This window comes from Melospiza georgiana, chromosome 17 (assembly GCF_028018845.1).
Source record: "Melospiza georgiana isolate bMelGeo1 chromosome 17, bMelGeo1.pri, whole genome shotgun sequence".
Taxonomy (NCBI): domain Eukaryota; kingdom Metazoa; phylum Chordata; class Aves; order Passeriformes; family Passerellidae; genus Melospiza; species Melospiza georgiana.
The window spans coordinates 12,585,954-12,611,445 of record NC_080446.1 but is presented as its reverse complement, the minus strand read 5'-3'; the positions used below and the strand labels follow the sequence as shown (position 1 = coordinate 12,611,445).

General features: G+C 52.5%; 2 protein-coding genes across 3 annotated transcripts in view; one reads left to right on the top strand and one right to left on the bottom strand.

Annotated features, from left to right (window-relative positions):
- NECAB3 (N-terminal EF-hand calcium binding protein 3) overlaps positions 1-23,439 on the top strand; it is a 35,463-nt gene extending 12,024 nt beyond the window's left edge. For both annotated transcript variants that reach the window (XM_058036379.1, XM_058036380.1), the window contains 10 exons: positions 4,052-4,077; positions 5,368-5,465; positions 16,716-16,852; positions 17,665-17,786; positions 18,186-18,265; positions 18,751-18,804; positions 19,506-19,618; positions 21,496-21,573; positions 21,807-21,898; positions 23,220-23,439. In XM_058036379.1, coding sequence (XP_057892362.1) covers positions 4,052-4,077; positions 5,368-5,465; positions 16,716-16,852; positions 17,665-17,786; positions 18,186-18,265; positions 18,751-18,804; positions 19,506-19,618; positions 21,496-21,573; positions 21,807-21,898; positions 23,220-23,248 — 829 coding nt within the window. In that variant the 3' untranslated portion in view covers positions 23,249-23,439. The remainder of the gene's footprint in view (positions 1-4,051; positions 4,078-5,367; positions 5,466-16,715; positions 16,853-17,664; positions 17,787-18,185; positions 18,266-18,750; positions 18,805-19,505; positions 19,619-21,495; positions 21,574-21,806; positions 21,899-23,219) is intronic.
- ACTL10 (actin like 10) lies at positions 13,235-14,350 on the bottom strand. Its single transcript, XM_058036378.1, has one exon. It carries the CDS (start codon positions 14,348-14,350, stop codon positions 13,235-13,237), a length of 1,116 nt encoding a protein of 371 aa, XP_057892361.1.
- Positions 23,440-25,492: the final 2,053 nt, after the last annotated feature.

Here is a 25,492-nt window from a genome sequence, read left to right as displayed (position 1 = left end):
GGGGGTGAGCTCCACCCTGGTTTTGGTGTGGTTCTTGCAGCATCAGAATAGCCCCAGGGTTTGCCTGCTGTGCTCTGTCCTGCCCCTGCCTGTGCCTGGGGGCTGCTGCAGCCTCTGGGACATGGCAGAGGTTCCCCTGCAGGGCTGCTGGTGGAACAGGCTGCAGATCCTCCCCTGGGCAGCTCCCACAGCGAGGATTTGTGCCATGAGATGTTGATTGGTTCAATGGTCAGTGGTTTAGTGATTGATTAGTTAACATTTCTTTTTAAGCAGCAAGCAGCCAAGATATAAAGATATATATCTTTATATATATATGTAATCTATGTATCTATCTATCTATCTTTATATCTATCTATAATTAACATATATATTTATATATAAAAAGATATATAAATATATAAAAATATATATATCTTTATATATATAATTTATATATATATCTATATAATTTATATATATATTTGTATATAAAAAGATAGATAAAGATATGTATAAAGATATGTATTTTTATATATAATTTATATATCTATATCTCTATAATTTTTATATATATATTTGTATATAAAAATATAAAGATATATATAAAGGTATATATTTTATATATATATAATTTATATATCTATCTATATCTATATAATCTTTCTATTTATATATGTATATAAAAAGATAGATAAAGATATATATATAAAGATATGTATTTTTATATATAATTTATATATCTATATATAATGTATATATATTTATATATAAAAAAGATAGATAAAGATATATATATAAGAGTTATCAATAACCTTGGAAGCCACAGGGTGGGAGTTGATGGCAGCTCCTGTCACACCTTGCTGGACCTGGGATGGCAGTGAGTTGAGCTGGTGGCTCCTTGCTCCTGCTGAAACCAGCCCCAGTCCCAGGTGCTCACTGGGACCAGTGCAAATGCCTGGATAATGTGCACACAAAGTGTCCACATGCCCTCTGTGGTGATTTTTACCCCTCTCTCAGGTGGGAGCCAGGGTTTCCCTGCAGCTCTGGGGCTGTGCTGTGCATACTGCAGGGCCAGGGCTCTTGCAGCACTGCAGCAGCTCTGCAGCCTCCAGGCAGGTGCCAGAAATAAAGAGGAAAACTTCACAAGGAGCAAACCCTTTTCCCAGTGCACACTGGTGCCCCAAACCCCAGTGTCTGTGTCAGGCAGAGCTGCCCAGAGGGGGGATCAGCAGAGTTGGGCACAGTGAGGGGCTGTGGCTCTGCAGGTTTATCTGGATCCAGTCTCAAGGGAAACAGGATTTTTTTTATCCCCTTTACAAAGTGCCTGCAGTGCCAGGTCAGTGCACAGAGCTCTGCCTGAATCAGCTGCTGTGTGTTTAAAATAGCTGAGCTGAGTGTTCCTGCCCCTGTGTGCTGCTCAGAGCTCCAGGTGTAGTCCCAGAGCAGCCTGCAGCCCCCTGCCCTGGCTCTGCCACCCTCACACCAAAATATTCCCCTGCTTTGAGCCACTGCCCACTGTTAAAGTGCTCTCAGTGGAGCCCAGGAGAAAGGGAGAGACACAAACAGCCTTTGATGTCTCAGGAAAAGCTGTAGGAAGATTTTTGCCTTAATTATTTCACTTTAAATGGTATTTTGGACAGTTCACACACTGTTCTCTAATTTTACATGAGGGTGTTTTTGTCCCTTTGCCCTGTCAGCAGTGTCAGGGGGGGACAGGGTGATGGTTTCCCATCCCTGGGCAGCAGCACTGCAGCATTCCCTGTGCTGGGAGCCTGGCAAACTCCAGATACTGCCACTTCCCCCATGTGTGACAGCACTTCAACACTTAAAAACCACTTGAAAAGCTCTCTTTGGGGCTCTCTTCCACTTTCCCAATCAGGATTAAAATTGGTTGTAATCATCTGGGGGATTTTGAGGCAGCAGAAAGCCTGGAGCTGAGGCTGATTTGAATAAATGCCATGCTGGGCTCTGTCCCTGCAGGCTCTGGGCATGGAGAGCATCTCTGCCTTTGTGCCTTTGGCCACCTGAGCAGCTCCTGCAGACCCATCCCCAAACCTGGGGCTGCTTTTGAGCATTTCCCTCCTCCCTCTCTATCACCAGCTGGGGTCTCTGGTTTGTGATTGTACAAATCACAAACAGGACAGGACTGCTGGAACGTGCCTTGAGCTGTTTGATTTTCCAGCATCAACCTCATTCCATGGTTATGACAATGGGAAGATGCCACCAGCTCACATCCCAGGCAGCAGACAAAGAACTTAATGTTACAACTCACTTTATAAGTTTTTTGACCAATCACACAAAGCAAAAGCACATTGACAGTAGTTCTATCCAACCACTATAAGCACAGGTACCTTTGGTTAAAACAATGCTGCTTATTTCAAATACAATACCTGCTTGTGAGCCTTAAAGCAAAATGCACAGAGCTCCATTATTAAGCTTCAAACTTCCTAATATCTTGCTAGTTAAACTTTTCTGTAGTTTAGGGAGTTATTCTAGACAAGCGTTAATACACAGACCATTGTTCTATTTGTCTTTGCCTTTCTACTTTTTAAATATTTTTTTCTGCTGACCAATCTCATGGCTACTGCTTAGCTCTAATCACAGTTCTGCTGCCTCTGAGGCCTGCCTTTTGCAGCTTTCCCAAAACCCTCTGCTTTTGTAGATTCCCATACCTCTCCACCCCAGCAGCACCTTTAGCAGCCTCAGGAGGGACCTGCCCCAACCCTGCAGGGATGCCAGGGGAAATTGTGCTCTCTGTTAGTGCAAAGGGTGGGTGTCTGGCCCCTGCCTCCAGGATTTTGGGGCCAGATCCCTGCTTTAATGACCTTCAGGAGAGGAACAACTGCTCTGGAGGGCTGGGAAGTCACCCAGCCCCTGGGAGCCTGCAGACAACTCCACAGCTCCTGGGCTCTGAGGGAGGGAGGAGGAGGAGGAGGAGCTGGAGGGGGTCTGGCCATGGGGAGGACCTGAGCTGAGGTCAGGGATGAACAAGGAGGGAGCCCTGGCTGGATGCTCCCCACCTTTGGGGGAAGAGGTTGGGTTTCAGAAGCAGCTCCAGGGCTCAGAATTGGCCAGCCAGGGGTGTGAGGCACTGTCTTGGTTTGGAAAGCCAGGAGTCTGCTAAGGAAGGCAGGAGCCTCCCCTGAAACGGAGAATGTACACCCTCCCCACCCCTCTGAATTGCTATAAATTTTAAATTAAGGGGCTCTCAGGCAAAAATATGGGAGCAGGAAATAACAGTTCTTTAATAGGGAAGAAAATAAAAGGATAAAATAAACAATGCAGTACACTAGAACAACACTGCCAGAGTCAGAACCCAGCCTGACACCCTGTGGGTCAGGGTGGTGGCAGCAGTGCCATTGGAATTGTGGCTCAGCCCTCCTGCAGTGTCAGGGCTGGTTCTGCTGGAGCAGGGATGCTGGAGAAAGGTGCAGTCTCTTCCTCTGAAGATCCAGTGGAATTAGAGGCAGCTGCTGTTCCTCTGGGGAATCCAGTGGAGAAGCTGTGCTGGTGTTCCAGAGCCTCCAGATTGTATCTGGGTAGCAATGCTTGGCTCCTCCCTCTGGGTGGAGCATCTCCCAATGGGATGCTGTAGTTCTTATCAGCCATGCAGGGACATTCAATAGCTGTTATCAGCAGATGTCACCCCTGAGGGAGGAGTGATTGTGGTCACTCAAAGAGAGAGATAAGGCAAACTGCCCACTTGACAAAGATAATCTGCCATACAGATGGTAATGGAATACATCTTGCATTGCAATCTTCAACAGGCACCTCCATCCAACCCCTCTCTGTTGTCACAGGTGCTCTCCCAGCACACTCCAGCTCCAGGAGATTTGGTGGAGCAGATTTTCCTGCTCCTTCAGCCCCTGGGTGCTGCAGGGGCTGGCAATGGCTCCTGAGCTGCTGGCTCTGAACCTGTGCAGCTCCCTATTTTTCTAATTCAGTTGTGAAAATACATGAACATGAAAATCCACCAGGACTCAAGACAAGCCCCCAAACCTCTGCTCACCCTCACTGTTTCCCCCACACCGGCCCCACTATCTAACAGGAGCTTTTTTTGTGTTTCTTGCAGCAACGTGGACACGGAGAAGTTGTGTGGTAAGTCAGGGATGTTCCTGCTTCCCCTCCCCAGGGTGTGTGTTGGGTTTGTGTGTGTCTGACCTGGGCTGGACTGGGTGGCTCCAAGGTCCCTGTGGCTGGATCCCAGCACAGAGGTGCTTTTCCCAAGGGGAGAGGTGTCTTGGTTTGAAAGGACAGGTGTCTGCTAAGGAAGGCAGGAGCCTCCCCTGAAATGGAAAATGCACTTTCCCTCTGAATTATTATAATTTTGAAAGTATAATAATAATTTCAAAATTATTATTATAATTTTATAATCACAAGAAAGTTTATTCATTATATTTTAATATTATATTTTAATATTATATTTTAATATTTTAATAATAATTTTCAATTAATTATATTGTTAAGAATTAATTATAATTTTTAAATTAATTATAATTAATTTAATAATATAGAATTAATTAAATTAATTATAATTAATTATACATACTTAATTATATAATTTAATTATAATTATATTTTAATATTTAAATATTTTTAATATTTCTATTTTAATTATTATAATTTTGAAATTAAGGGGCTCTCAGGAAAATATATGGGAGCAGGAATAACAGTTCTTTATTAGGGACAAAATAAAATAAAATACAAATGCAGTAATATAAAAAAACTACTGCCAGAGTGATCACAGGCCCTGCCCCCTGTGTGCCAGGGGGTGTCCCAGCCCCATCCCATGGGGGCTCAGCCCTCCTGCAGTGCCAGCTGTGGCTCTGCTGCAGCAGGGATCCTGCACAAGGGGGGAGTTTTCCTCTGCAGCTCCAGGGCTGCTGCAGATGGGCCTGGGCTCCCTCTGGCCATGCAGGGCAGCAGAAAGCTGCTCCTCTGGCAATGCAGGGGGCAAAGGCTGCTGTGCTGTGCCAGGCTCAGATTGGATCCAGGCAGGAATGCTTGGCTCCTCCCCTGGGCGGAGCATCTCCCCATGGGATGCTGGGATTGGATCAGCCCTGCAGGGACACTCAGTGGCCATGGACAGCAGAGATCTCCTGGAGGGAGGGTTGGCTGTGGGAGAGAGAAAGGAAAAACTGCCCCATGAACAGCAGAGAGCTGCCCCAGCTCTGACACATGGGGATAGAGTACACACAGCCTAAATCACATCTTACAACCCAGGACAATAGGGAAGGACTTTTCATTTCAGTCCAAGTGGGAGAATGAGTCTGGAAAGGGAAGTGAATTCCCCCCTTGCAGCTCTGGGCTGAGTGTGGGGAGCAGGAGCAGGGGAGGCAGGGATGGAGGTGCTCAGGAGCCTGACCATGGTGTTCTGTCCTGCTGCAGATTATTTCTCAGCATACCTGGGGGAATACAGGAATGTTCTCTCTGCCCTGGAAACGCTCAACGCTGCGGTGCTGGCAGCCATGGACAAAACCAAGCTGGTAAGGATGGCACAGGGGAGGGCAGCAGGGTGGGAAATTGGAGCTGTGGTGAGCTCAGCTGCTTCTTAGGAATTTGGGGTTTGGAGGCAGCAAACCCCTCAAATCAGGGGTGTCTGTGCATGTGTAGGCACACAGCCTGGAGGAGGGCAAGGGCAGCAGCCTGGTATCAGTGGATGGTGTTTGCTCCTACCTTTCCCAAAAGCATCTTCTGAGAAAGCTGCTTGGACAATTACAGACTGAATCCACACTGTCAGCACAGCTGGAAAGGGTCTCTGTGTAGAGTTCCAGTGAGGTTTATTGTAAAGTCACACTGAGGGAACCCAGGGACAAGGGCACAGCAAACAGTGAGTGTCCTTTGTTAAGTATGGGGTCAGGAACCAATGGTTTGGGGGCACAGGGGTAGCACAAAGGGCAGTGACCTGTGAGGAAAGGGCAGGTTAACATTGCTGCAGGACACCCTGGGACAAGCCCCTTTCCACTCACCCTAAGGTGAGAGGCATTCTCAAAGCCTATTGTGAGTTCTTCCAGGGCAGCATCCCAGAAGTTTCCATAATAGGCTCAAAGGTGTTCACAGAGATGGGTAAATCTAAAACTTTTGTGCTGTGGAGACCCTTATCTGTGTTCTGGGAGCATCATCTATGCTCTGGGGATATCATCAATGCTCTGGGGACATCATCCCCTCCTTGCAGGGCTCTGGCAGTGCCTGTTCCAGCAGCTCCCTGCAGTGTCCTCCCCACAGACACTTTCAGGGAGCATCACTGGGAGCCTGTGTCGAGTTCTGAGCCAGAACAAAGTGTTTCCCCCCAGCAGTGAGGCTCCAGACTGCCCTGCAGGGCTGGTGGTGCTCGGGATGGAGCCCAGCTTGCAGCACTGAGTGCTGGCTGCAGAAGAGGGGCAGGAGCAGCTGCAATTCCTGCTCTCCCAGCCTGGTGCAGGGCTCATTCCTGCCCCTGTGCTCACCCTGTGCTGATGGGAGAAGTTTGGAGGTGCTGATTAGGGCAGGCTCTGAGCCCCAGCTGTGCTGAGCAGCCTCAGGGTAAGGACAATGGGGAAAGGCAGCACTGGAGGGCCCTGCCCAGGGACCAGCAGCTCCTTCTGCACTTGAGCTGTGTCAGAGGGCTCAGCTGTGTGCTTGGGCTGCTGCTGAGCATGGGAACAGCCTTCCTTTGAAGCAGGTGAGGGGCATCATCTGTGTGAATGCTCCTCTGAGCTCTTGGTCAGACAGAGAAGAGAAGGAGGACCAGTCCCACACTCACCAGAGTGGTATTTGTGCCTCTGTAGTGTCAGATCCTCTCTGGGCTTTCCTCTGGCCAAACCCAGCCTGTTTGTCCTCTGTGCCTGCAGTTACTGCAGTGCCTGATTGAGCCCTTTTCTGACCCAGAGATGGGGCAACTGAGAGGTGTTTTCAAACCTATGTGTGGAAATCTCATGCCAGGACAGGGAATCTTCTGAAAATTTTCTCATTGGTTCAGATCCCCAGCCCCACTCACAGCTATTAAATAAAAGTCCAGACGGAGAGGAGGAATCCTCACCAGAGAGCTGTGCTTTATTTCAGTGCCTTTCTGTTCTGTTTTTTGGGTATTGAATGTGTACACTCCTGTGTTTCTGCAAAGGGCAGCACAGTCACTCTCTGCTCCCCAGTATTGCTGTGAGGCATTCACTCCCAAAGCTCCTGTGCCACTGCTGTTCCCTGGAAATCATGAGCAGGTTTTTCCTGTTGAAGCAAATTTTGCTGGACCTGTTTCTCCACGTGTTTGGATGTGCCTGGAGCCGGGGCAGTGCAGAGTTCCCAGCGCTGCTCCCACCCAGGAGGGGTCTGTGCTGATCAGGGGCTCTCACCCAGCCCTGCAGTGCCCAGTGCAGGAATTGGTGCTCCTGGGGTCCCTTCCCTGCACTCCCTGCTCTGCTGGGCTCTGCTCTGGGCAGGAGCTCTGGGAGGGATGCCTTGAGGCTGCAGAGATGATAAATGCTGCATTCCTACCTGCTGGCACATGAGTGTGCTCCCACATTTGTATTTGCAGAGTTGGACTTGAGGTTGAGTTGTGATGGGATGAGTGGGCTGGATTTTAGCCAGAGCTCTCAGCTCTGTGAGCCAGGGCAGAGAATTCTACACCTGCCCCTCAGAATTTTACACCACATTACACCTGCCCCTCAATTCTTCTGGTTCAAACACTGCTCTGAGCCCCCCTTGGGCAGACAGAGCAGCCTCGTGGAAGAACCAGATGAGCTGGGAGCTGCTTGTGCACAGAGAAAAATGGAGTGTTGGAACCCTGGTCACTGAGAATTTCAGACTTTCTGTGCTGACAGGCACTGGTCCCCAAGAGAACACTGCATTTAACCTGAGGCCATGGAGAAAGCTTCCAAAATTAAATAGTATAACTAATATTATGAATGTGTAATTTAAATAGAAGTGTGTAATATCACATAGTAGAAAACTTTTCATTTAAGGTTTTAGAATATAAATATATAAATTATATATTAAAATATATATAATATATAAAATATATATTTTAAAAAGCTTATTTTAAAAATTTATTTTATACTATACTTCATACTTAAATATATATACTTATATATATACTTTTAATATGTATATATAGTATATATTCACTATATGTATATTTACTATATATTTTATATACTATACATTTTTATATATACTATATACAATAGGTATAGTGTATATATAATATATAATATATATAATAATATACTATATTATTACATAGTATAAAAATATATTTTATATATAATATATAAATATTATGTAATACAGTTATATATTTTTATATAATATATAAAATAGATATATTACATATTAAAATATATATAATATATAAAATATATATTTAAAACTTAAAAACTTACTTTATACTATACTTCATACTTATATATACTCATAAAAATACTTTTTAATATGTATATGTGGTATATATACACTATATGTATATTTACTATATATTTTAATATATAGTATAATATATAGTATATTAATTATAGTATTTTAATAAATAGTATATTTACTATATATTTTTATATATACTATATGTATAGTATATATAGTATATATATAGTAGGTATAGTGTATATATAGTATATATAATAATATACTATGTTATTATAGAGTATAGTAATATATATTTTATATATAATATATAAAATATATATTATAGATATTTTATATGAAATATAAATATTATATAATATATATTTTATATAATATATAAAAATATATAGTGTATATAATATACACTATATATATTTTATTATATACTTACATATATAAAAGATTTACTTATATACTTTATATTTATGCTAACGCTTTTAAAACTTATTTTTAGTTTCATTTCTCTCTCAACAATGTCTATCTTATTCTATCATATTTATAAGTTATTTCTTATCTCAATGTTTACATACAAATATGTACTATGTGAACCTTCTGTCAGATTTTAAGATTTTTCTATAAATCCCACACTGCAGGAGCTCTGTGTGTGTGTGAGCAGCAAACCCTCTCCTGGTTGTTTTTAGGAATTTACAGGTCAGCAGGAGGAAACCAAACCATTAGGGGTTCCCATGCCTCCATCCTCCCTCACTAGGAACATGCTGAAGAAAATTTGCCTTGTCTAGGAAAGAGTTTTTCCTTCACATTCTGTCATTCCCACTTATTTGTAAAATATTACTTGGTAGCTGTGCTGTAGTGTGCTAATTACACCTTATTTTGTGGCTGAACTTCATGTTTGCAGTATAATTGTGTAGGGGTAGGAGGTGAACAGAGGAAATAGCTCAGAAAACAGCCTGATGTTTCTCACAGGGGGTCTGTGTGCTGAAATCTTTCCATTCTCCAGTGTGCAAACACTGCAAGCCCTCACATAAATACCTCTCCAAGGCAGGCAGCCTCATTGACCCTCTGACAGGGAATTATGTGGCCACCCATTCTGTCCTGAGCTCAACTATCATCATAAAAAAGTCAGTAAAACCCCTCAAAAGCAAAATTATAGCAGCTCTTGGCAACTTGGTGATTTTCAGCTGGGCAAACAGGGCTGAAATACCAGTGCAGGACCAAAATTCCTTTGTCTTGAGCTTGCTGAGTTATTTCCTTTTCCATGAGCACAAAATGCTGTGCTTGGTGAGTTTATTGATAAGAGGGTTTGACCTCTGTGCAGCATCTGATGAGAGGATTTGGGGTTTTTGCCCCAAAATGAGGAGTGCAATGGGGACTGGATTTTAAGTTCTTTCTCTCCCTGGCACAAATTTTCCCAAATTGCTGCAGAAATGTGGAGCAGCATTTGGAGCTCTCCTGGGGATGGCTATTTCCAGCACGTTCCCCTGGGTGTGCTGTGTTTGATGAGGCAGCTGGCACTGCCATGTCCCCATGGGACCCTGTGCAGCCACGTCCCCTCCTGGCACAGCCTGCCCTGGGCTGCCAGGGGGGTCTGGGGGTGCCACCCCACACTGCTGCCTGTGCCTGTGTGTTTGGGGTTGTTAGGAAATCCATCCACAAACACCAGAGGTTTATGTCCAAAAAGGAGACACAGGAGTCCTTTTACTTTATTCCAATAAAGGGAGAGGCCATGGGGCATTCCCCTGGGGTGTCTCTAATTTTTGGAGGACTCAGCCTCCTTTTTGTCCCAACTTCCCAGCCACATTTCCCTTCTCTCTTTCCCCACTGGCTGAGGTACTTGGGAGTTACAGACTGAATCACCTGATACTGAAGATTTCCCTCTTATATGTAACCCTCCTTTTTGATTTTCAATTCTTATGGAATTTAGGGGTTTTTCTTACCCGTTGTTTCTTTCATCTTTCAATATCCAATTTCATTTATCAGCCAACCTACAGTTTATTTGTAAAGGCAAATATCTTTTTCCGTTCATCAATCAGTGCAATCCTTCCCATTGTTTCTTTCATTGTTTATCTACCAGCAGACCCACAGCTTGTTTGGAAAGACAAATCCACTGTTCCTCTCATGGTGTGGGGGCTGCCCTGGGTGAGCTGTGGGGCTCAGGGCAGGTGATATGTGGTGTTGGTGAGAGCAGCTCTGCCCCTGCCATAAAACTCCATCCATGGGGGATGTGGAGCTTGGGGCATTCAGATGGGAGCTGAGAGGATGAGGAGTGCTGGGAGGAAGGGTTGGTGCCAGATTATGCTCTTTTCTGACCCAGAGATGGGGCATCTGAGAGGTGTTTTAAAAACTTCTATTCTATTTTTAACAATACAATAACAATATTCTACTGTAACAATACAATTTTGTACTGAGTTTCAGTACAAAAAAAATCCATAATTAAATGTTACTCCCCATCATCCTATATACAGAAACTCAGGTTTGTAGTACAATTAATTATACTACCTCAGTACCCCCTAAAAATAAAATTAGTAAACTAAATAAATTCCCACAGGAAGGGGAGTGACGTGACTGGGGAGAAGCCTCCAAGCCCCAGGGCAGGGGAAGTGTTTGTGTGCCCAGGGCTGGAAGGACACCTCAGGGAAGGGAGCACACCTCATTTGCCTGATGCTGGGGGAAGGGCCCTGGGTGGTGCCAGAGGGATGACAGGGCTTGGATTTGGATTTTGGGCACTGAAACTGATGCCCTGTGAAGGCTGACCTAGAACAGAGACTGGGCAGAGCTAAAGAATAAAGCAGGGATTTATTAAAAGGATCTCCTCCATGGATTCACCTTGGGCAGCACAAGAGCCCAGCCAGGGCTGCACCCAAGATGAACCAAAATGGTCCCAAAATGCACAACCAGGCACGGGGTCTGTCACTGTGATCAGTTCTGCTCCATTTGCACCTTGCAGTTCATTGTCCCATTCCAGCTTTAGCCCAGGCAGTCCCACCCTGCTTGTTTTTCTCTCTCCAGCCCACGGTGTTTGTGCTCTTGGGCTGAGATTTGGATCATTTGTCCTTGGTGCCCAGCTGGAGCAGGAATTGTTTTGTCTCCCTGCTCTGTGCACAGAGCTCACCATCCCCTCATATGAAGCTCAGACCCACACACTAAAGCAGCACAGAATATGAAAAATAGAAAAGCTAAAACCTGAGGCATCAGAACTGACTGTGCAGGGCTGTGTGGTGGGTGAATGATGTTCCTGCTGTGCCCCCTGGGCACTCTCTCCCTCAAGGTGTGTCCTGGGGATGTTGGAGTATCTTTGTTCCCCTTCAAGCAGGGAGTGTCCAGGCTGGCAGGAGCTGGGCAGGCACAGAGGGGCAGTGCTGCCAGGGCACTGAAAGCCTGCACACCCTGGGAGGAGGAGGAGAAGGGTGGGCAGGGATCCCCGGCCCTGAGATCTCCATTTCTGGGGCTGTAGGTACACATGGGATGATGCTTGGCTGGGAGATGCAGAGCTGGAGCTCAGTTTGCTGTGGCTGCATCTTGTCAGTGTGGCTGCCATCCTGTCTCTGAGGCAGGAAAATGAGATTCATTTTCCAGCAGGGATGAAAGCCCCATCCCCCTGGCCCCTGGTGCTGGGGGGAGCTGTGACCATCCTTTGCTGGCTCCAGCCCAGAGCTTGGGGGATGAGCATCCATCCTCTCCACTCTCTCCAGTTTCCTTCCCTTCCTTTCCCATCCAGCCACAGCTGTGCCCAGTCAGACCCAGCTCCTGGACTGGCACAGAGCAACCAGAGAGCCATGAGGGGCTCAGGACCCTCCCCACTGCTCCCTTTCTTTGGCACCAGCAGTGGAAGGGTTACAATGAAATCCATCTGTGCAGAGCTTCTGGAATTCCAGATCCTCAGTGTGCTGGAGAGAAACTCAGCAGGAATTGGAAATATTTGACCCCAGTGATGGGGTGGCATTGCTGGACATGATTTTGGATGTGGTTCATGGATCTGGGGGGGTGAGGGCAGCTCTGGGTGCTGCAGCCTTAGGGGTCACACGAGGACACCCAGGGAGGGCAGGGATGCTGCTCTGCCTTGTCTTGTCCAGGAAAGGGGTGGATTTCTCCTGGTGGATGCTCCTGGGGAGCAGCCAGCCCTCCTGCATCATGTGCAGGCTCCTTCCTCGCCCTCCCACTGCTGCTCCTGTCTTTCTCAGAGCTCACGGTGACTCCTGTGGTTTCTGTGTCCCTTGGGGAGCTGGCACGGGGCTGGCCATGGGGACAGCAGTGTGCTGTGACAGCTGGGCTGTGCTCCCCAGCTGTTCCTTCACCACCTCTGATCCCTTTCAGATCATCTGCCCAGCTGAGTGAGTTCAGGCAGGCAGTGCCAGGTGAGGAAATGCCTGCTCAGGGAGCTGAGTTGGCTACCTGCAGCACCAAACGACCTTTAGACCAAAATTAAAGGAGTGAAAGTTGCTTTTCAGATCATCCTCCTCAGCCAGTGCTGACCTGTTCCAGTGCCAGGTGGGGAATCACCTCCTGCAAGGAGTGGCTGCAGTGCAGGTGCTCTGGGGACCTTGCCCTGCTCAGCTCCTTCCTCCCACACCTGTGGCTCCCCTTGGGGGTCCTGCAGCTGGAGAAATTCCCTTCCTCATCCTGGCAGCTGCATTTCCAGTTGGGAAATGCAGCCTGGAGCATTAGGATTGCCTAAATGTACCCAGACGAGGCAGTCAGCATGGCCTGCATCCCCAGCATGAGCCCTGATTGTTTTCCAGCCTGAGAGGAGACACCTTTGTTAGACAGGAAACAACCTGGAGTGTCAATGAAAGCACTTTGCTTCTTTTGGGGCACTTTATTGACTTTGCAGCCCTGCAGCAGCACAGGAGCCACTCAAGCACTGCTGCAGCTGCCCCTGGGGCAGGGCAGTGTTTCAGTGCCACAAGGGATGGCTGCCACCTCCCTACTGGAATTTTGTGTGCACATACTGGGCCCCGTGCTCCTGGTACTCTCCCTTTGTCATCCAGGTGTGCTGGAAGGAGGTGAGTGAGGCTGCCATGGAGCCCCCAGCCCAGGCTGCCGTGGCCCTCTTGGGGCTGGCCAGCACCTCGATGTGCACTCCTGCTCCTCGGAACAGCAGGTTCAGCTCCAAGCACATCCTCTCAGGAAAGCCAGGGAACATGGAGGAGCCCCCTGAGAGCACGATGTTGCCCAGCACGTATCTCCTGGCCCGCTGGGGCACGGTGTGCAGGCTCTGCCAGGCCAGCTGGTGCAGGCCGGGGCAGCTGAGCTGCAGCAGCTCGGGCCGGAACAGCGGCTCGGGGCAGCAGAAGCGCTCCTTGCCCAGGGTGATCCAGCGCCCGTCAGGGGTCTGGAATCTGGCTGGATGATGGGATCCCTCCTCCTGGAGGTCTCCCTCATAGTCCAGGGACACGTAGCAGCACTGCTCCTTCAGCTGGGTCAGCACCTTCTTCGTCAGGGCCTGGAGCCCCGAGGGCGCCGTGTGGCTCTGCTGCAGCAGCAGCTGCTGCAGGTACCTGGACAGGTGATCCCCAGCCACCCCCAGGCTGCGGGTGCCCTTCCTCAGGGTCTGGCCCCCCCAGACGGAGGTGACATGGGACACGGCCGCCCCGGCCTCCACAGCCAGCCCCGTGACCCTGCCGTGGGCACAGAGCGACAGGAACCCGGTGTTGGCCAGGTGCAGCGCGGGCACCCCCAGGCCCTCGAACAGCACCTCGGCCGCCTTCACCCTGTCGGTGCCAGGGCAGGACGGGGACTCTGCCAGCAGCACTGGGTGCTCCTCTGGGGACACCTTGAGGCAGCAGCAGATCAGGTGGTCCCACAGGGTTCTCATGCTGTGCCAGTCCTCAACCAGGCCGTACCTGAGCGGGCAGCGCCGCGGGGCCGGGGTCAAGCAGCGCGGGCTCTCCGTGCCAGGGCGGGGCTGCCAGGGGTCCCAGGGGGTGCCCAGGCTGCAGGGCAGCAGCGTCCTCAGCACGCACTGGGGCTGCTCCTGGCCTGCGAAGCCGCCCCGCGTGAAGCGGCTGCCGCTGTCGATGACCACCGCGGGCTTCAGCATGGCTGGGGCTCCTCAGGGATAACAGGCATGGAGGAACAGCCTGCAGTGGGACAGGAGGGGTCTGGTGAGGGCAGAGCAGGCTCAGGTGCCTGCTCTGCCCCACTGGAGGACAGCAGTGTCTGCTCTGGAAGTGGCTGGGTTTGTCCCTCCTGTTCCCTGTCTCACTGAGCATCCCTCCTTGTCTCCATCCCCTGAGGTTCTGTGACAGCGCAAGGACAGAAGTTCAGGTGGTTCTAAGGAAGCAAGGGAACACTGGACAGGAAAATTAAGTGTGTGGACCAAATCCTGGGCTGTATCTGAAGGAGAGGTGCCAGAAGGTCAGAGGAGGTGACTCTGCTCATCTGCTCTGCTCTTGTGAGACCCCATTTGGAATATTGTGCACAGTTCTGGTGTCTCCACTGTAAGAAGGACATGGAACTGTTGGAGCAATTCCAGAGGAGACCACAGAGTTTCTGAGGGTACTGAAACACCTCCCCTCTGGAGAGAGGCTGAGAGAGCTGGGTCAGTTAAGGCTGGAGAAGAGAAGGTTGTGTGGAGACCTCCCAGCACCTTCCCAGGTGTGAAGGGGCTACAGGGAAGCGGCAGAGGACTCTGTCAGGAACTGTGGTGACAGGACAAGGGGAATGGGATCAAACTAAAAAAGGGGAAATTTAGGTTGGATATTAAATGCATGAAGTTCTTTGAGGGTGAGGGTGGGCAGACCATGGGACAGATTTCCCAGAGCAGCTGTGGCTGCCCCTGGATCCCTGGAAGTGCCCAAGGCCAGGTTGGACAGGGCTTGGAGCCCTCTGGGACAGTGGAAGGTGTCCCTGCCATGGCAGGGGACATTGGAACTGGATGATCTCTGAGGTCCATTCCAATCCCTTAACATCCTCTGATTCCATAAATGGTGCTGCCAGCAGAGCCCATAGCACACAGAGAGGAGCTGAGAGGAGCTGTGATCCCAGCTGGCAGAGAAGGGCAGGAGTTTGGGGTGCCTCTGTGTGTGTCGAGGCCCTTCCCTGGCTCTCTGTGCCTCCCAGACCTGCTCCTGTGGCATGGTGTGCCTCTTGACCTGTTCTTTGGGCACTCTCCAGGCCAGGTGACCCTTTAGAGGACACAGTCTCCAGCTATGTTAAGGAAGGTGTAGGTTGGATATTAGGAAGAAGTTTTTCACCAAAAGAATAATAAAGTACTGGAGTGCTCTTCCCATTCAAGTATGCACCCCAGGGAGGTGGTGGAATCACCATCTCTGGATGTGTTTAAACAAAGACTGCACATGGCACTTGGTGCTGTAGTCTGGTTGAGGTGTTAGGGCAGAGGTTGGACTCGATGGTCTTAGAGGTCTCTTCCAACCTCATTATTCTGTGATCTGTGAGTCTGTGATTCTGTGATTAGTTCTCCCCATAGCTTCTCACATGCCTCTCTGGTTGCACTTTTACACCACCCATCAGGAATTCATCAGGGAGTGTCTCATGGGAGCAGCCAGGCTGGCACTGTTTCCCTGGGCATAGAGGGCACAAAGCCAGCCCTGCCAGTGGTGAAAGGGTCTCTGGAGGAGCTGCCAGCACCCAGGGGCCACCACAGGCTCCCAGCCTGTCTCCAAGCCCTGCAGTGTGTGAGCAGGGGCACAGGGGATGCTGTGCCAGCCTGGGGCCCTCCCTGGGGCTGGGGCTGTCCCTGAGGGTGACCCTGACCTTGTGGCTGGTGTCCATGTGCCCTCCTGGAGCTGGCAGGGCTGGCAGGGCTGGCCTGTGGTGCTGGGCAGGGGTGCCCATGGAAGCATGGCTGCATGCCCTGCTGTGATCTCACAGCAATGCACCCCGAGGGTTCTCCTGCCCCACAGCCTCACTTCTACCCCCAAATGTCACTTGTGGTGATAATTAAAGTTTGATCAAAACCCACCCTGTTGCAGACATCTTTTCATTAAAAATCTTTCCTTAAGATTTTTTTTCCTCCTGAGAAGCTGAGAGGCTTCAGGAACAAAATGTAAACATTGATTATCTGCTGCTGTGGAATGCAACAGGTGCATCTGTGATTGGTCTGATGTGGTTGTTTCTAATTAATGGCCAATCACAGTCAGCTGGCTCGGACAGACTGAGGCAGCTGCCTTTGTTATCATTCTTGTTTTTCTATTCTTAGCTTAGCTAGCCTTCTGAGATGAAACCTTTTCTTCTGTTCTTTGTAGTATAGTTTTAATGTAATATATATCATAAATAATAAATCAGCCTTCTGAAACATGGAGTCAGATCCTCATCTCTTCCCTCACCTGAAAACCCCTGTGAGCACCGTCACACCGCCCCGTTCTGTTTGTTTAAGGGACAGCCCCTTCCAGGTGTGGCCCTGCCCAGGGGCAGGTCTGACAGGTGCTGTCCCCTCTGCCCAGAGGTACGAGACAGCCTCCAAGATGGAGCAGTTCCTGACGCGGTTCCTGCTGCGGGAAACCATGCACCAGCTGCAGTCCCTGCAGGCGTCCCTCGAGTGTGCTGTGGACACCGTGGAGGAGCAGGCGGGGCGGGAGAGGTACAGGGGTGGGGTGGGGTGGGATGGGATGGGAGAGGTGGGACAGGGTAAGGTACCGAGATTGGATGGGAGAAGTACCAGGATGGGGCAGGAGAGGTACTGGGATGGGAGAGGTACTGGATGGGATGGGATGGGATGGGATGGGATGGGATGGGATGGGATGGGATGGGATGGGATGGGATGGGATGGGATGGGAGAGGTGGTACAGGGTGGGACGGGAAAGGTACCGAGATTGGATGGGAGAAGTACCAGGATGGGGCAGGAGAGGCACTGGGGTGGGACACAAGAGGTATCAGGGTGGGAGAGGTACTGAGGTAGGATGGGAGAGGTACTGGGACAGGACAGGTACTGGGACAGGGAAGGTACTGGATGGGATGGGATGGGATGGGATGGGAGAGGTGGAACAGGGTGGGACGGGAAAGGTACCAAGGTTGGACGGGAGAAGTACCAGGATGGGACACAAGAGGTACTGGGCTGGGACAGGGAAGGTACTGGGACAGGAAAGGTACTGGGATGGAATGGGAGAGGAGAGGTACTGGGGTGGGACAGCAGAAATGGGACAGGGTGGGGTGGGAGAGGTACTGGAACTGGACACGAGAGAACAGGGTGGGACAGGAGAGGTGGGAATGGGTGGAACATGAGAGGTACCAGGTGGGACACAAGAGGTACTGGGTAGAACATGTCCAGCCCCTGTCCCCAGCCCTGCTCCTCACAGTCAGCAGCCCTTTCCCAGCCCAGTGCCGAGCTGACACCTCCAGGAATGGCTTCAACCCCTCCTTTTGCTTTTTTTTTTTTTTTTTGTTTAATTCCAGAAAAGAGATCAAGAACCCGCAGACTTCGGTTGGCCTGAGGTCAGGGAGGCGCTGTGGGCGCAGGGGACAGAAGAACGTCTGTCTGTCCCCAACAGACCCCTACTCTGGGATGCTGACAACAGGTACCTGCTGTTCCTCAGTTCTTTGTGTCCTGCTGGAGCCTGGAGGGGGTGTGGGACCAGCACAGAATCACAGTAAGGTGGGAAAAGATCTCCAGGATTGAGTCCAACCATTCCCCCAGCTCTGCCAGGGCCACCTGTAACCTGTGTCCCCAAATGCCACATCTCCAGCAGCACTGGGCAGTGAGGGCTCCTCCAGGATGGAGCCTGGAGCATCTCACCCAGGTGCCAGCTGGAGCTTCTTGGGGATGTTGTGTCTCTTGGATAGTAGGAAAAAAATTAAGTTTTTTGGATTAAATCCGAGGTTTAGAAGATTTTGTGGGGTTTGGGTCTTGAGCAAGCTTTGGCCATGACAAAGCTGAGCTTTTTTTGGGTGACACCTCTGTGCCCTTTGCCCTGCAGGTGTTTGTGTTGAGGACAACAGCCAGTGGATGGCTCAGATCAACAGGCTCCAGCAGCTCATCGAGAAGCTGGAGTGCAAGGTGTGTGTGTGCCCAGGGGGTGCTGGGGCTGCCCCACCCCTGGGCACGGCCACAGCAGTGCTGGGACCCCCTCCCATCAGTGCCAGCACCCCCTCTTCAGCCCTGGCATTGGCACAGAGCTGCCCCAGCCCTGCATGCCCTTCCCCTCCTCTGCTGACCCTGTCCTGCCTTCCCCGGGGGGCTGAGGAGTCCCCAGGCCCCAGTGACCCCACAGGTGAGCAGGGCACAGCCCTGCCCTGCCCAGGTGCCACAGGGAGTGTCCCTGGGGCGGTGCCCAGCTGTCCCTGGGCTGGTGCCACTCCTGCTGCAGAGCTCTCCCGGTAACTCTGGTTCATCCCAGTAACACTGGCTTTTCCTGGTAACCCAGGTTTATCCCAGTAACTCTGGTTTATCCCAGTAACTCTGGTTCATCCCAGTAACTCAGGTTTATCCCAGTAATGCTGTTTTTTCATGGTAAATCTTGTTTTTCCCTGGTGCTTACGCAGAGCCCCCGCCTGGAGCCACTGAAGGAGGAAGCCATGTGCAAGGGACAGGATGCAGTAAGTCCTTGTCCCTGTCCTGTCCCTGTCCCCATCCTTGTCCCTGTCGTTTCCCTGTCCCTGTCCCTGTCATTTCCCTCTCCCCATTCCTTTCCCTGTCCCTTTCCGTGTCCTGGTCCCTGTCCCCATCTCCATCCCCTTCCCCATCCCTGTCCCTGTCCCCATCCCTGTCCCTGTCCCTCTGTCCCTACCCCTGTCCCCATCCTCATCCCTGTCCCCATCCCTGTCCCATCCCTGTCCCTGCCCCTGTCATTTCCCTGTCCCCATCCCTGTCCCAGTCCCTGTCCCTGTCCCAGTCCCTGTCCCTGTCATTTCCCTGTCCCCATCCCTGTCCCATCCCTGTCCCTGTCCCTGGTGGGCGGTGCCCCCTGTCCCACGCTGCCCATCCTGCAGCCCTGCCGTGCCCCGCTGATGGCGCAGCCTGGGGACAAGTGCAGCTCCCTCGTGTCCCTGCCAGCCCGGAGGGTGGCACCCTGTGCCTGTGAGTGCCCACAGAGCCAGGGGAGGGGTCCCCAAGGGGAGGGGTCCCCGAGCCCCTTTCTGGGGGGATCTGCAGCAGGACCCCCCCAGGGGGATGCAGCATCTCCTGTCCAGGTGGGCAGCGCCCCTCGGTGTCCCCGCTGTCCCCAGCGCTGCGGTGGCACCGGAGGGGAGCAGGGGGCGGGAGGGGACAGCCCCTGACCCTGTGCTGTCCCTGGCAGCACATCCTGGTGGCCAAGAGGCAGATCTCGGTGGCCACGAGCAGCATCGAGCAGTTCCGGAGGGCGGTGCGCTCCTACACCGAGGGCACGGCCGGCCACAGCAGCTGCCTGCAGTGAGTGCTGTGTGTGCTTTATGGGCGCTTTTGGGGTGTTTTGGGGGTGCTTTGGGGGTGTTTTTGGGGTGTTTTGGGGGTTCCCATCCAGAATTGGTGGCGGGGAACAGGGTGGGACAGCAGAGGTACCGGGGTGGGAGAGGTACTAAGGTAGGATGGGAGAGGTGCTGGGCTGGGACGGGACAGGTACTGGGACAGGGAAGGTACTGGGATGGAATGGGAGAGGAGAGGTACCGGGGTGGGACAGCAGAGATGCGACAGGGTGGGGTGGGAGAGGTACTGGGTAGGATGGGAGAAGTACCAGGATTGGACACGAACGGACTGGGGTGGGACGGGAGAGGTGGGAATGGGTGGAACACGAGAGGTACCGGGTGGGACGTGCCCAGCCCTGTCCCCAGCCCTGCTCCTCACAGCCAGGCTTTTAGGGGGACACAGGGGGGTGTGTGGGGTGTTTTGTGTGCGAGGCTGGGCTGGGAGCTGGCAGGCAGCGTGCCCCCAGTGCCATCCCATCCGCTGCAGGTGTTCCCAGTAAGAACCAGTGCCTGGGGAGGAGCGGGGGGTTTGTGCCAGCAGGAGTGGCTGTGGAGTGTTCTGTGAGTGAATACAGCACTGAGGGACTCAGCAGCAGTGGAAGGTCCAGGGCAGGGCTCCTGCAGAGCTCTGGTGGATGCAGAGCCTGGGGGAGCTGCCACGAGCACCTGAAGCTGCCCTGGGGAGGCCAAGGCTGCCCCAGAGCCCTGCAGGGCCATGGCAGTGCCAAGCTGGCCCTGCTGGCACAGCTGGCACTCCCTGTGCACTCCAGGCTGCCTCCAGCAGGGAACGTTCCTGCTGCTCCCGTTTCGAGTGTCCTTCCTCAGCTCTTCACTGTCAACAGCACAAATCCACATTTTCAGTCCAAACAAAAGGGAGATGCTCGCTGTGACACGTGTGGTGGAGAGAACGGGAGGGGTTTTGTTTGGAACTGATGGGTTTTTATCTCATCAGGGTTATTTGTGGAGGCAGCAGGGTGCTGGTGTGTGGGCTGTGAGCACAAAGCTGAGCCTGGGGACACTCTGTGGGGCCGGGTCCCTGCAGGGCATCACAGAGCCCCAGAGCTGCTGGGTGACATTCTGGGCTGTCCCCCAGGGCCTGGCCCCTCAGCAGCTGCAGAAAGGCTTGGCCTCAGCTGGGATTGCTGCTGCTGCTGCCCTGCACAGCTGCTTCCCCTGGCTCAGCTGCACCCCAGCACTGCAGGGCTCTGGGGCAATTTCTTACTGTGTTTTATTATTTCTTACTCTATTTTATTATTTCTTACTCTATTTTATTATTTCTTACTGTGTTTTATTATTTCTTACTCCTCCCCAGCACCAGCCCCAGCCTCTCCTGGGCACCAGGGAATGGGGAATCATCATTCTGGACACAGAGAGCTGGGGGTCTGTGCTGGGGGGCTCAGCTCCTGCCCCCCTGCCTCAGTTTCCCCCCGTGTGAAGGGTGACACCAAGCTGCTCCAAGGGGCTGGAGGGATGCGATGTGGTAGTGCTGGGGAGGGGAAAGAAATAATAAAACACAGTAAGAAATAATAAAATAGAGTAAGAAATAATAAAATACAGAAGATGCTGGTTCCTAGGCAGCAGCAAAGAGCAGTGTGAGTGCTGTACAGCTCCTCTGCCACCTGGACACAGGAGCTGTGCAGCAGGAATTGGGTTTGGGATCATCTGGAGATGTGAATGCACCCAAAATGTGCTTTGGGAGCTTTGTGGGGAGAGTGATGGGCACAGCAGTGCCCTGCTGTGCCAGTGCCATGCCAAGCTCATGCCAGGGCTATGCCAGGGCCATGCCAGGGCCATGCCAGGGCCGTGCCAGCCTGCCCAGGGCTCAGGGTCCCTCTGTCCCCACAGTGTCTCTGCCTGCAAGCTGACTGACGAGCCCTGCTTCATCCTGTACGAGTTCTGGCAGGACGTGCCCTCGTGGAGAAGGTGGGGCAGTGCCCATGTGAGGGGCTGGGGGCTCACAGGGGGTGCCCCCTGCTCCCTTCCCGTGCCCAGCCCTGCCCTGCCCTGCCCTGTGTGCCCTGGGGCAGCTGCAGCTCCCAGCGGGGGCAGCACCCCCATAAAGGGTGTGGGGAGCAGGGGCTGGGGGTGCAGAAGCTGCTCTGTGTGGGCACAGGGCCTGGCACCACCTCCCCCTGAGCCCACACCCTGTTTTCCAGCCATTTGCAGTCCAGCTGCAGCAAGACCTTCCAGCAGTCCATCCTGAGCCTGCTGGAGTCCCCAGAGCTGCTGACCACCATGCTGTTCCCAGGTGAGGCTGCCCCAGCCCTGCTCTGCTGCTGCACAGGGCAGGAGCAGGCACTGGGGCTCCCTTCAGGGCACAAAATCCCTTTGGGGTGACCTCAATGAGATTTTTCAGTCCTCAGGGTGAGGCCTGTTGTCCCCAGCAGGTTTGGCTGTGTGAGCTGGGCTCTGTCCCCTGCCCAAGGTGGGCACAGCCAGGAGCAGGGACACTGCCCAGGCAGCAGATAAGCTGAGTCCTGGCCCAGATGCACCTGGAGCCTCATTTTGTGTTTCCCCTGAGGCTGAACCTGCTCTGCCAAGTGCTGCTGCTCCCAGCTCAGTGCCAGGGGCTCCAGCCCAGCTGGGGCAGGGCAGGCCAGCACAGGGAATGTGCCATTGCCAGGGTACCCATGGCAATGTGGGGACTGTGGGGACTGGGAACCAAATTCAGCCCCGGTTTGCTTTCAGGGATCACTGCAGGGTCTTGGAAAATATTTGTCCATAAAACATGGATTAAATTAGACTGAAGAACCCTGCTGCTCCTGAGTTGCCAGTGCCACTGACCCCATTCCCAGTACCACTGACCCCCAGTGCCACTGACCCCATTCCAGTACCACTGACCCCCAGTGCCACTGACCCCATTCCAGTACCACTGACCACACTCCCAGTGCCACTGACCACACTCCCAGTGCCACTGATCACATTCCCAGTGCCACTGACCCCATTCCCAGTGCCACTGACCCCATTCCCAGTACCACTGACCCCCAGTGCCACTGACCACACTCCCAGTGCCACTGACCTCATTCCCAGTAACTACTGATCACATTCCCAGTAACCACTGACCACATTCCCAGTGCCCCTGACCCCATTCCCAGTGCCACTGACCCCATTCCCAGTGCCACTGACCCCATTCCCAGTGCCACTGACCCCCAGTACCACTGACCACACTCCCAGTGCCACTGACCACACTCCCAGTACCACTGACCACATTTCCAGTGCCCCTGACCCCATTCCCAGTGCCCCTGACCCCATTCCCAGTGCCCCCGACCACATTCCAGTGCCACTGATCACACTCCCAGTACCACTGACCCCATTCCCAGTGCCACTGACCCCCAGTGCCACTGACCCCCAGTACCACTGACCCCATTCCCAGTGCCCCTGACCCCATTCCCAGTGCTCTCCTGCAGAATTGCCACAGCTCCAGGGGTTCCCCCCTCTCCAGGCTCCCTGCCCAGGGTGGGGTGGGTGCTTTAGGGACCTGCAGGGTCACGTCCCCCATCTCTGCCACCCCAAATCCCCACTCCCAGTCTCACACTGCCCTCAGCTCCCTGCTTTCCCTCTCTTCCCAGCCTCCTGGTGGATCATGAACAACAACTGACCCGGGCCAGCGTCTCCAGGACCCCACCAGCATGCGGGAGGACGTGGGCACAGCCTCTGTCACCTCTGTCACCTCCCTGTCCCTCCATTCCCTCCTGTGGCCAGCGGGGGCTGCCTGCCCTCGGCCCTGCCGCTGTTTTGCTCCTTTGCTCTTTTCATGTGAATTTATTTATTTATTTCTCCTGCTCCCAAGCCGGTGTCTGAGCTGCCTGGGGGGCTCTGGGTGGAGTGGCAGCCCAGGAGCATCCCAGGAGCCTTCAGTCCTTATTGCACTCAGCTCCTCTTCCTCCTGGCTGTGAGCTGCCCGGGGATGGGCAGGGGACACAGCACTGGCCAGCTGTGACACCCAGCCCAGGGAGCCAGCTGGCCTGATATGGATTGTCAAGCGTGTTTTATAGGGGAAAAAATATTTCCTGCAGTGCTCCTGGCAGGGTGTACCTGCTGATGGCCTGCCACGCTGGCAGCACGTGGCTCTGGGGCTGGCACTGTGCCCCAGCAGCTGTGCCCATGGCTGGAGCTGTCCCCAGCACTGCCAGGGAGGGACAGAGGGGCTCCAGTCCCTGCTCAGCTCCCAAAACCCAGCAGTGGTGCCAGCAGTGGAGCTGAGGCAGTGGGAAGGGGTCTGGGGTGAGGGGAATGAGTGAGGGAGGAGGGCTGGGGCAGATGCCACCTGCTCCAGGGGGCACTGGGGCTTTCCTTGCAGCAGCAGAGCCTCTGCTGAGCTGGGGGAAAATGCATTGTGACAGCCTCCACAGTGGGATGGCACAGGGGACAGGAGGGACACCAGCTGTGGGCATCCATAAAATCAGAGGGTTTGGGGAAAGCTGCAAAAGGCACAGCAGATCTGTGATTAGAGCTAAGCAGCCCCATGAGATTGGTCAGATTCCCACAGCCAGCCACCCCCCTGGCCTGGAGAACATCATCCTTGTGCATCCTTGTGCAGCCTGCACCCCCAGCCCTCACTCACCTGGGACCTGCTACCACCCCAAAGCTCTTCTCCACCCCCTGTGGGTGCTGCTCCAGCAGAACCATCCGTCTGAATGTTTGTGCCCCAGTCCCTGGCTGCAGGCAGGAGAAGCTGTGCCTGAAGGGGCAGGGGGTGCAGCTCCTCCTGGGGACCCCAGTCACACTGTGCTGGGTGGGTGTGACCCAGGGGTGACAGCACAGCAGGGCTCTCTGGGTTTTAGGGTGCTTGTTTTGCTCCAGAAGGAGCTGCCTGTGTTGGGCTGCAGGGGCTGAGCTGGCTGGTGGCAGCAGGAGCCTGCAGGGATCAGGGGAGCTCCTGCTTGGAGGGACAGCCCAGGCAGGGCAGGCTCAGCCCCAAACACAAATCCCCTCCCGGGGATGGGGGGCAGAGCCTGGCCCTGTCCCCATCCCCCAGCACCCCAGTGTTTGTCTGATTATCAATCCTTGCTGCTTCCCTGGCCAAAGCCTGCATTTGCTCGGACCAGGGGGCAGCAGAAGGGGCTCAGCCCTGGGCAGGGACAGCTGCAGGGCCACATTCCTGCCCCTGGGAATGACAAACAAAAGGATGCAGGGATGTGCTGGAGCCTCAGCAGCACCATCAGGGAGGGACAGGCTGTGCCAGGGCACTGCCAGGGTGGGTCAGAGAGGGGCAGCCCTGCAGCAGGCACTGTTTGGGATTCCTGAGCTGCCTCCCCAGCCCCACGTAGGGTTCACCCCTCAGTTTTGGGTTTTTCACTGCTGGATTAATGTTTGCAGCAGCCTGGAGATCAAAATCCTCTGGTTAAGCCAAGGTGTGGGCATGGGCATCCCTGGGGGGCACAGCTGGCAGTGGCAGCTGGGACAGCACCCTGCAGGCTGCTCTGTGCTCACATAAAAAAATAACATTTAAAAAAAGCTCAGAAAACAACACACCGAGCTGTAAACTCAGAGAAATCACTGGGGACAGGGCTGAACTCAGCTCTGCCAGGCTTTGCCCACAGCATCAGCACCACAGGGGAGGAAATTTCTGTCCCTAAAAGCCCAAGGTGTGGCAGCATCCCCCAAAAACCCCAAGAGCTGCCTGAGCACTGCTGAAAACCTCTGTCCCTTCCCAGAGAGAAGGGGAGCTGGAGGATGAATATAGTCTTTTTATTGACTACTTTGGAGTAGAACAAACTAAATACATCTGTAACAGTTTGGGTTCCTTTATACAGGACATTAAATAAGTTATGCACAGGAATGAAGTAACAAATTTCTATTACAGAATTAAATGTCAAAAAAAAAAAAAAATAGAAACCTT